Below are 12,201 nucleotides of genomic sequence, written 5' to 3' on the forward strand. Positions count from 1 at the left end.
TATTGAATTTTATCTGTTTTTATCTTTTTAATATATTTTTATAGATCTTAGTTTAAATAATGGCTAATGAAAGGATGTTCTGATAATTTTGATTTAATTTCGAGATTCTTTTGCCAGTATTTTAGTTTTTGAGGCTTTTCTGGTACTCTTGCCTTAATTTTGTTTACTTCAAAGTCCGAATTCGGCCCTTCGGGGCTCATCATTGCATTATAGCCAACAGATTCAAGCTCGGCTGTACAATACTTTGGTTATACCCCATTTATTAGCTATGTCTCAATTAATATTTTACTTCCGAAATTGATAAAAAACGACTGCATTCAGATTTTTATAAAAATGCAAAATTTCTGCTTAATTTACGACCTAATGCATGGTTTCAAAAACGTCGATTCGGCATTCCTGACACCATTGAAGGTCTCATTGAGCGTCGGATGGAATTTTCAAAGTTACTTGGAGTCCAGTAGCCTTGGTATTTGGATTCTTCGTTAAGTCTCTGAGTGTACGTATACAGTGCCTATGCTTTTGGTCATTCCTCTTTATTTTCCCTTTGTGATCTTGTACCGTTTTTCGAATGGGTAGTAAAATTATCTATACATCTAACTATTTGAGATAAATATCTAATATCTTGTTATTATACTTCAAAAATTTAGGCTTTTTTGTGTTGAGAGCTGATGACGACTTGGTAAAGTTTCTGGGCCGAAATATCTGCTTAGTATTTTCACTTTTGTCAGCTGGCTGACAATTCTCCAAGTTTCTTATTTTCTTAATGCATGGTTTATTACATTATAGTTTAATATATAGTTATAGGTTATAACTATATATATATATATATATAGCTTATTACAAATCCCCCTCGTTTCTTATTTTCTTAATACACAGTTCATTACTTTATAGTTAATATACAGTTGATTAATATACAGTTGTATCCTATTTATTAACTATATATTAAGTGTATAATATATAGCTAATATATAGTTAATATGTAGAAAATCCCCTCATTTCTTATTTTTCTAATATATAGTTTATCATTTTATAATTTAATATATAGTTAATATAAAATTTATTAAATTACTTAATATATAGTGCTTTACTTGACAGTTCTTCGGTTTTTCACCTAACGTTACATCTAGCCAGTGTGGTCTTATAACTTACTGTCGCCGTATCTTCCATTCTTCAAAAAATCTTCTTTCTACAAACAAGTGCTCCTTCATAGTGGTAAAAAAAAACGTCAGAACGTTTTAAATGTTTATGCTGTCCTGTAACATTTATTTTGGGTAAAATACCGCCTTTTGAATTACTGTTGCCAAACTCCCAAGAACGTAATCTTTTAAAAATATGGTTTGACCTCATACAAACTACTATACAAAAGATTATTTCACTACCAGACTAAAAAATATGTTCTAGTTCTGAATCCACAAGTTGTCCGATTCGATAAGGAGTTACTAGACTTGGTATATTCTCGATTAACTCAGACAAAACAATCGACGGAATCTAAATAATTTTTGGTCGGCGCTACCAAAAGGAGTTATCAGATCCGAATACCGTGAGTGGAATTTGAACCGTACACAAAGGCATTCCATAAATGTTTTCACGAAATCAAACATAGCTGTAAACACATCAACGGTGCAACTCACAGAAATCCTGAAAACCAAAAAGATAGTTCCTATCAAGTGCAATGCTTTTTGTAACGCAATGCCCTAAATTATCTGCAATTCAAACAAGTTTGAATTCGAATTGTGCTTTCTATAACGTACCAATTTCTTCCCTGTCGAATTCTTCTTCCTCATCATCTGGTACATTTTCTATCTTTGGAGGCTTAGGAATCGGAGCCGGCTGAGTCTTTGCCAAGGAAAAATTAGCCAAAAAAAAGCGTATTGCAGAGAATAACAAGTCCAAGCGGGAAAGTCCTAGCCATCTTGCAACCAAACTCTTGCCTGTTACCTAGAAATATTTATTATTATTATGTATTCATTATATAAACGTTTATTACTTATAGCGTAATCAGAATCTCCAATACCATTCATGCTTACTGTCTCCGAAGCCCAAGAAGGGGACCATGAGAAACATATTTGCAAACAGGTCTAACGTAGAACAGTGGCGTATTTTGCCAAGATCCTGGGGGAGAGGAAAGTTGGAGCCAATTTTCACAAATAAAGGGAAAATGATAGTAAAAACCGAAAAATAAGCCCTTTGATACCATAAAGATGTTATTTAGTACTATGAAAGTACTGTAAAGATACTTTATAGCACCATAAAGGTAAATATGTACAAAAAAACTGATCTGTTTCTGTTGATGCTTGAATTATGCAGGTTTGTCATCAGGTTGAATTATTATCAGGTTTATGGTACTCAGCATAGATTATTCTTTCTTTGCTTTTTTTAGGGTTAATTTTTACCAAGTTCATAATTTTTTCCAAGTATTTTAAATAGATACACATTTTCGTCATTGTTTTCAAAACCTGTAATACAACTAACTCTAAACAGTAGTTGTGTTTAATGATATAATAATAATTTCCCTATCAGTCCTCCTACTATGATAGAACAACAGGACAAGAACAACAAAAATTTAGAATAATACTTGTCTTCTTCTATTTTTACAATAAATACACAATATTTTCAACCAACACAAAAATATCACATAAAAAACACTTTTATTTTATGATAAACACACAGCATTTTAATGAACACATAAAATATAACATTAAAAACAACATATTTTTATTTTTAAAATAAACATGTATCATTTTTTAATCAAAGAATATTGCAGTTTTAAACATTCAGCAAGAAAAAGGTCCTCCCCCGCAAGGGCGCGGTGACCGCTGGCGACGGCCGACCGAAGGCCTATCTGACCTATTTAATATTTACGTATTTTTAGAATTAAACCCATCACCAGATGAGGAGATCAAAAATAATAGCCTCCAACCCGAAGTCCTGATAGATCTTATACGCGTTCTTACACAAAATATCCAATGACGTCAATATATCACTTGCCAAGAACATTTTGCAATAATCCTCCCAATTTTTACTCCCTCCTGGCCCGAACGTTTTAGCAAACTCATAGTCGACAGTGGTGCATTGACAATCGTGAAGTGAATCATAAAACAATTCGATGGACGGTAATTTCTCCTCGGGTAGCATCGAGGTGGAGTTCTAGTAATCATTGGGGCATATACCCTTACATGTTAATAAATCATATATTTCATCATCCGGAAAGCGCTGTTTAAGGAAAGGGAAACTACTAAAATTGTCACTTTACGGTAATTGAATCAGTTGACTTCGGGATCTGGGGAAAAAACAATAGGAATCTAAAAAAGCAGATTTCATTCAAGCACGTACTACCGTTATCTATTGTATTCCAAAGGAGATCGAAGACTAGCAGCTTCTTGGGTGATTTGGGTATGATATTATAAGAAAAAGAACAACGCCTTATCTACAACTTCTCCTTTGTGCAAACGTGTCAGCAATACTAGAATGAATTTCAAGTCATAGTTGGAATTGTGTATATATACATGTAGAAAGTAATGTTGTCTAATATTTAAATTACACTATTTAGTGTATGAAGTACCTCTACCAGTTGCATGTTATTCATTGAATCTCTTTGGAAAAGAGCGCAAGAGACTGCAATGCCTTCATGTTCTATGACACGATTTAAACTTGATGAATCAAAAGACATCTGTAAGCTTGGCTTCGCAGTCTAAGACGACTTTGTCACTCTGCACGAATGAATTTCAAAAGTTCTTGAAACACAAGATTGCCTTGTCACCGCTAACCGTTTTCGAAAATTGGTAACCATGACGCATTTAATTTCTCCTATGATGCTTTAGCTTTAGTTCGGTATAAATCTAGACTGACCTGTTGGACAATAATATCATACTCCACACCCCTTTTACCCTCACCCGGAACCTGACTAATATATTTAATTGGATGGAAATGTCCAATTGAATCAGCTTCTGTAGCAGGCATGTAAAGAAGCCATACCCAGTGCATCACTGATTCAATTGACGGATCCTTCACTGGATATATCACCCCCCTCCTAAAATTCTGTTTCATATTGTAAAACAGTAATACCAGTCTTTAAATGTTCATTAGCCCACTCAAAAATATCTACTCTATTATGTGTTACTAGATATTGACCATTCAAACAATTGAAATCTACTTTAGGGAAATTTTTCCAATCCCCAATTGCTGCCAATCTGTCATCTTTCAGGGGTCTGTGGGCTGGTATAAGAAATGTAGAGTTGAAACACTAAAGCCCTATGCCGAAATAAAATTGTTGTACAATGTTAAAATCCTCGAAATCTGAGTTCTCTTTTAAAACTTTAGCCTTCCTTGCCTTGCCACCACTTAATATAAAATCTCTTTTAAATTTAAAAACAATTAAATATAATTTTCAATAGACAATACCATTGCCCCACTTCCCCCCCTTCATAGTTACTCTTTCTCTAAAAAGGAGTATTCTCCTACGTTTCCTACGCATCATTCTCTAAGATAACATCTTTAGGAATTCTCTAAGACGGACCCCCCCCAAAAAAAGAAGAAATACTAGAATAATATTGTTAAGAAGTGAAGAATTGCTTTCTCTGGGTTTATAATGCGCTTCTGTAGCACTACTTAGCAAGCAGGTGTACTTCAAATATGTCCAAAGTCGATAGAAAACACGTCTTTCAAAAGTATTTTCTATTATTTCTGTTATTTTTCAATTTCGCCTTTCAAAGTCTTTTCAATTATTGCAGTCATAGAAAACACGTAATCAATAACTTAATCATTCTAGCAAGCGGGACACGGATTTCTTCATGAGTCGAACAGGTTATTTCGTATAATCTATGTCCTGAATCATAATACTGAAAGGCTTTAATAGTCACACCTGGTTAACACTCCATTCCCTTGGATGGAAATACTCTTTCGACTCCTAATGGGGACGAAAGTCATTAGCATATAAAGGTTCCCTGAGAAAAAACGTATCGAAAGACAAAGAAAACCTAAGGAAAAAACACCTTGAAAGAAAAAGAAATCCTGCAGAAAAGAACCTTGAATAGAAAGACACTCTGAACGAAAAAGAAAGCCTGGGGAAAATCTCTTAATGTATTATGTAACACCCATGTCTGTACCGTCATAACGTATTATCTCACGTGTGCACTGTCATTACGTAACATCCCCCACCTATACACTATCATTACGTAACATGCGCGTGTACCCTTCGTCATTACGTAATACTAATATGCAAGATTGCTTCATATCCCACGTGTGCCACCCCATCATTACGTAACAACCACGGTAACCTGTAGTATGGAAGCCTTCGTAAGTTTTTTAAACATTCTGTATTACGTAACACAGAAAGAAATCCTCGGTTAAGGAAGCCCCCGAAGGTTATTTAAAGAATATAAAAAAATATTATGTAACATCCAAAGAAATCTTGGGGTAAAGAAGCTCCTGATGGCTTTTTAAAGACTTTCTATTGCGTAACAACCACGGTAATTCTGGAAGAAGGAAGCCCTGGTCCCTCGTAGGTTTTTTAAAAAGAAACTTATTAGGTAATTAACACCTGTAACTCTCAGATAACATTCCCTATGACGTAATTAATATTCGTACCATCAAACAGTTCGTGGTAACGAACTGTAGTGAGGAGCAACCCGGCTCAATAGTAACCGAAACTCTAAAAACGGAATTTTGATACCAATAGTTACATCAAAAGAATTGCATTTTAATACTGATTTTGAATATTTTTAGTTTTTTACTGTTTAAAAAGTGGAGTTGAGAGAGAGTCAAACTTAAGCGTAAAGAGCGGGGCGTTGAGGAGGGAACAGTACCTTTCATATATAGAATAATTTCTGTTCGTTTTAAGTTTTAATGTCACTCCTTATTTCAGTTAATAACTAGATAGATCAAATCGGTTCTAGTTTGGTCATGAAATTTGGTAGAGGGTTATCCGCTCCAGGAATCATTTAATTGTTTAAATTTCTGTTCCAGTATCTAATTGAAAATCCCGATTCTCTTATTTGCAATTGAAATGCCTAATAAGAGCTGATAACATCATAGTCCTTTTGTTTTGGATTCACATACTAACCCACAAATGTAGGACTACCTCTATATACAACACTATGCTGACTTCTCACTATTTTCGCTCCTCTAAATATTTCTTTTAACCAGCTCCTATGTCTGCTGAAAACAGGGTAAAGTAAATCTAAATATATATATATATATATATATATATATATATATATATATATATATATATATATATATATATATATATATATATATATATATCATGAAAAGAGAAATCACCAATGCGACAGCACAAACACAAAAAAAAGAGACAGAAGGAGAAAAGGAAGACTGTTTTCCTAAATTAGTGATTAATATAGACCAGCACTTGAATGAGGCCTTAACCCTACTCATCCATACAATCACATAGGTCAAACAGCATAGCCACACAAAATCAACCATAAAGAATAATCCATGGACAGGCAGTCATGTCGTCAATAAGTATAAGTCGTCATTTACCAAACAATAAAAAAAATAATATAGTCAAATAATTCAGAGGCAACACCCAACATAAGGGCTCATCGGGAGAATACACTGGCCTATATAGGGTTTTGCCACTCTAAATTCTCTACCCAGCACAGTGTTGTGGCTACCACAGAATATCCATGGCATCCCCGCGTCAGGTATGACCCCCAAAATATATGCCTATGAAAGAAAAAAAAACAGCAAATGTAAAACAACCAAGTAAAACCAAAACAAGCTTATCATGTTAATATATCCCTCCCTTTAGCAACAATAGGTAAACTAAATATTATAAATTTTGCCAAATCACAAATATTAACACATTCATTATACATACATATATATATATATATATATATATACATATATATATATATATATATATATATATATATATATATATATATATATATATATATATATATATATATATATATATATATATATATATATATGTATATATATATATATGTATATATATATATGTATATATATATATATATATATATATATATATATATATATATATATATATATATATATATATATATATATATATATATATAAATTTCTCGCAATTTAGAAATCTAATATGCACGTATTAGTATTACCAACCCCTTATCTTTTTCTATTGTTACCAGATTGATCATGCATCACTAGGAGACCGAGCAAGGGAATTATGGACATAACAACGAAATTCAGTGTAACCCCTTCCGAAAATATATATCCCCCATACCCTGATTTACACAAGAACAACTTTTGTGTAATTTTTATAAAATTTATTTTTTTAACTAAGATACAAAGGGAATGTAATTTTCAAATTTTATTAGTTACTTCTGTTCGTTTATAAAGCCGTGTGTGTACGACATTTATCTTCAGCCACCCGAAAATTTGTTTACAGTATACTACTGTCGTCTGCAGCAGCTCATTGATGACAATTTTAGTAAAAAGCCAAGAATTAAACAATTATGAACGGCCCAGTGACAAGTACACTGTCTTGGGTATTGTATGTGCGTGTACATATCTTGGGTATTTACTGGCATTTCTGTTGAATATGTTTCGGTTGTGTAAATAAAACTGAATTGAACTGAACTTCCAAGAACGGGATACAGCAACTTACAAACAGCTGACCAACAAGAAACAACCTCAAGATACCAAAGTTTCTCCTATCTTAGCATGGGTTGCGGAATCAGCAATTCCACAAGTGTCAAACCAAACCACTTCCTTTCCTTAAATAAGCCGCTTAAAATTCGGCGGAAAAAATGTCGGATAGTCATGGAAGCAAAGAAGAACGCCAGAAACTGATTCCTTAAATATCCTTGCTCTGAAATTTTTGATACGGACAGAAAAGCTGAATCAAACAGTTCGTGGTACCGAATTGTAGTAAGGAGCGACCCGGCTCAATAGTAAACGAAACAATAAAAACGGAATTTTGATGCTAAAATAGACATTAAAAGAATCAGATTTTCATGCTGATTTTAAATATATAAGTTTCATCAAATTTAGTCTTTGTCATCAAAAGTTACGAGCCTGAAAAAATTTGCCTTATTTTGGAAAATAGGGGAAAACACCCTCTAAGAATTACTGAATCTTAAAGAGAATCACACTATCGCATTCGGCGTATCAGAAAATCCTATAGCAAACTTTTCAAGCTCCTATCTAGAAAAATGTGGAATTTCGTATTTTTTGCCAGAAGACAAATCACGGGTGCGTGTTTATCTGTTCGTTTTTATTTTATTTTTTTTTTTCCCAGGGGTTATCGTATTGACCAAGTAATCCTAGAATGTCGCAAGAAGGCTCATTCTAACGGAAATGAAAAGTTCTAGTGCCCTTTTTAAGTGACCAAAAAAAAATTGGAGGGCACCTAGGCCCCCTCCCACGCTCATTTTTTATCCTAAGTCAACAGATCAAAATTTTGAGATAGCCATTTTGTTCCGCATAGTCAAAAACCATAATACCTATGTCTTTGGGAATGACTTACTCTCCCACAGTCCCTGGGGGAGGGGCTACAAGTTACAAACTTCAGCCAGTGTTTACATATAATAACGGTTATTGGGAAGTGTACAGTCATTTTCAGGGGATTTTTTTTTGGTTTTGGGGTTGAGGGAAGGGGGCTATGTGGGAGGATCTTTCCTTGGAAAAATATGTCATGGGGGAACAGAAATTCAATGAAAAGGGCGCAGGATTTTCTAAAATTACTATAAAAAAAAAAAACAATGAAAAAATAAACATGGAAAAGTTTTTTCAATTGAAAGAAAAGAGTAGCATTGAAACTTAAAACGAACACAGATTATTACGCATATGAGGGGTTTTAAAAATACTTTAGCATAAAGAGCGAGGTATTTAGGAGGAGATAAATACCTCGCTCTTTATGCTATGGTGTTTTTAGTAATTTCAACTATTTATTCTACGGCCTTTCTGATTCAGGGGTAATTCTTAAAGAATTGGGACAAATCTTGCGATTTAGTGTGAAGAACGAGGTATTAACGAGGGTACAAACCCCCTCATATACATAATAAAAATTAAAGAATATAGAAGTTTGTTACGTAAGTTAATTCTTAAGTTACGTATATTTTTTACTAATTAAAAAATTCGTTAAAAATTAAAATTTATAGTTGCCTTTTTATGTAACCGAAAAATTGCATGGCAACTAGGTCTCCTTCCCCATCCCTTATTTCTCAAAATCGTCTGATCAAAACTAAGAGAAAGCCATTTAGCCAAAAAAGAAATTAATATGCAAATTTCATTTTAATAATTAATGTGTGGAGAGCCAAAATCAAACATGCTTTAATTCAAAAACGTTCAGAAATTACATAAAAAAACTAGTTTTTTTAACTGAAAGTAAGGAGCGACATTAAAACTTAGAACGAACAGAAATTACTCCGTATATGACATGGGTTGTCCCCTCCGCAATCCCTCGCTCTTTAAGCTAAAGTTTGACTCTTTGCCACAATTCTGCTTTTTAAAACAATTAAAAGCTTTAGCGTAAAGAGCGAGGGATTGCGGAGGGGACAACCCATGTCATATACGGAGTAATTTCTGTTCGTTTTAAGTTTTAATGTCGCTCCTTACTTTACTTCTGTTCGTTTTTTTATGTAATCAGTTGTAAAGATTGCTGTGAGGATGTGAAGGCTAATTCAGACCATTGGCGAATCTTGCACTAGGCACGTTGTACAGCGAACCTTCATTGTTGAAGAAACGAGGATTATTTTTACGTGCAATTTAGGGAATGGATAAAATAGATTTTTCAAAATCCAGGGTGGGGCAATCTTAATAAAAAATAATTCACATTAAAATAAAAAAATGCTTCAATACAAAAAAATTAAAATATGTATTCTTCAAGATCTAGAGGGGGATCCTCTGGGAAAAAAAAAACCGAACTCTTATCATGACAAACATGATATAGTGCTCATTTTTTTATTTTAAACTATTTATATGATTACATAAGAAACGCTTGTACATATATTTTTTTATTAAGATGATTTAATGTTAATTATTGACGAAAAGTTTGGCTTTAAAAAAGCTTAGAGATTTTTGCTTATTGCTTGTAATGATTTTGCTTACAGTTTATCAATATCTAAAGCATAATATTCTTTTGTCCTTTCTGGAACACCTATAAGTATTTTTTCATGACAAGATCCTTGAAAGATTTTGTCAAAATCTTGTATGTCTGAAGTTTCTATTGTAGACTTTTTTTGTAACTGGCGCCAAAATAGATATTAGAAACGTCGCCGAAAAATCAGCCAAAAATAAGCTAAAACATATGTGGCCAAATAGTTTTGAAAACAATTTAGCTTTCCTTTGAAGATACAGCTGTCAACAGATTCTTAACAGATTTGGAATCAACAGCTGTCAACAGATTTAGGAATCAGCAGATTGTTAGCTTGAGTTTTTACGGACCAACAGCGTTGTCAAATTTAACGGATCAATGTTGCTTATCTATTTTCTAAATTAAACATGGCAAAACAGATGAAAATGTTCTGAAATTTCTTGTTCCGAAACAAACAAAAGAAATACCATAGAAAATTGTAAAAAAAAAAAAAGGCCTGGAAAACTGACATTACAAACTATGATGCGTCTCATTTTAAATTCATATCATGAATATTTCTTTTTAAACCTATATATGAACATTCAAGTATCAAACATTTCCAAAATCAGACAGCCACTGAGAACCTTCAATATGGGAAAATGAGGAGCCTACGCCACAATGTTGAAGAAAAATTATCTTCAATTTGAAACAACAGATAGTTTAGACTTTACACAGTTTTGACTGAAAACACCAAATACCCGACCTCACTCCCTATACACAAAAGCTGTGCAAAAATTGTCGGTTGGTGATGCTTAAGGACCCAAAGCTATTTTATGACTAACTAGCTGTTGGGGTGGGCACCCCAACACCTAGTTGGTGGGGGCGCTTCGCCCCCACCCCAAGCCCCCCCCCGCACGTAAGTCGTTACGCGCCATATTAGTTACGCGCCATTGTAGTTGTGTCCCTGTGTCCCACCTGTGAATATAGATAGATATATATATGTTTTTAACTACGTAAAACTTGCGAATATAGAACATTCTTCGCTGTCCCATTTTCTGTGCATATAAATAGATTGTCAGGTTTACCGACTCTTGAGCATGAAATATATAATTGTCCATGGGAAAAACAATCCGTATTCGGATCTATAACTCATAATTTTTTAAGATTGCCCTTGAGCTTTATTGATGGTGATTGCTAATCGAACATTCCCTGTGTCCCCGTCGTCATTTACATATCCCCCTGTGCCCCCCCACGGCATCCCCGTTGTAGTTGTCCCTTTGTCCCGGTCGTCATTTATATTCCCTGTGTCCCGGTCGTCATTTGTGTGCCGGTGTTTTTTTTTCTTTTTAGTTTTTTACCTTTTTATTTTTTCCTTTTTTTTAAGTTCTTTCTTTTTAGGTTTTTTCTTTTTTTAGCTTTTTTCGCGCCATATTAGTTACGCGCCATTGTAGTTGTGTCCCTGTGTCCCACCTGTGAATATAGATGATATATACATGTTTTTAACTACGCAAAACTTGCGAATATACAACCTTCTTGGCTGTCCCATTGTCTATGCATATAAATAGATAGTCAGGTTTACCGACTCTTGAAAATGCAACATATAATTGTCCATGGGAAAAACAATCCGTATTCAGATCTATACCTCATTATTATAATGATTGCCCTTGAGCTTTGTTGATGGTAATTGCTAATCGAACATTCCCTGTGTCCTGGTCGTCATTTATATATCCCCCCTGTGCCCCCGGCGTCCCCATTGTAGTTGTGTCCCTGTGTCCCGGTCGTCATTTATATTCCCTGTGTCTCGGTCGTTATTTGTGTCCCGGTGTCCCAGTCTGTAATTTCTCTTTGAGTGTCCCGGGCGTCATTTGTGTCCCGGTCTGTAATTTCGTCAGTCGACAAACATGACGTCAGTTGACAAACAACTTCATGATGACATACAGCTCAATCCTTATAATGACGTCAGTCGACACACATACATGACGTCAGTCAACAGACAAACAACTTATTTTTATATATATAGATTACAGACACGTACACGTGAATCTAAATAGAACGAGGGGCCAGTTTGCACAACATAAGAGAAAAGAGGGGATTTTTCATAGTTTCTTCTTGAGAATTCAGCAAAATCTTTTAACACTAGTAAACCGTATATAGGGAACAAGCAAGAA

The 12,201-nt window shown here is 34.1% G+C and overlaps 1 protein-coding gene across 1 annotated transcript in view; it reads right to left on the reverse strand.

Moving 5' to 3' along the window:
* Positions 1–12,201, reverse strand: part of LOC136039216 (NFX1-type zinc finger-containing protein 1-like) — a 134,483-nt gene that overhangs the window by 87,116 nt on the left and 35,166 nt on the right. The window contains exon 3 of the mRNA XM_065722747.1: positions 1,752–1,938. Within this exon, the coding sequence (XP_065578819.1) occupies positions 1,752–1,938 (187 nt within the window). The remainder of the gene's footprint in view (positions 1–1,751; positions 1,939–12,201) is intronic.

This window comes from Artemia franciscana, chromosome 19 (genome assembly GCF_032884065.1).
Source record: "Artemia franciscana chromosome 19, ASM3288406v1, whole genome shotgun sequence".
Taxonomy (NCBI): Eukaryota; Metazoa; Arthropoda; class Branchiopoda; order Anostraca; family Artemiidae; genus Artemia; species Artemia franciscana.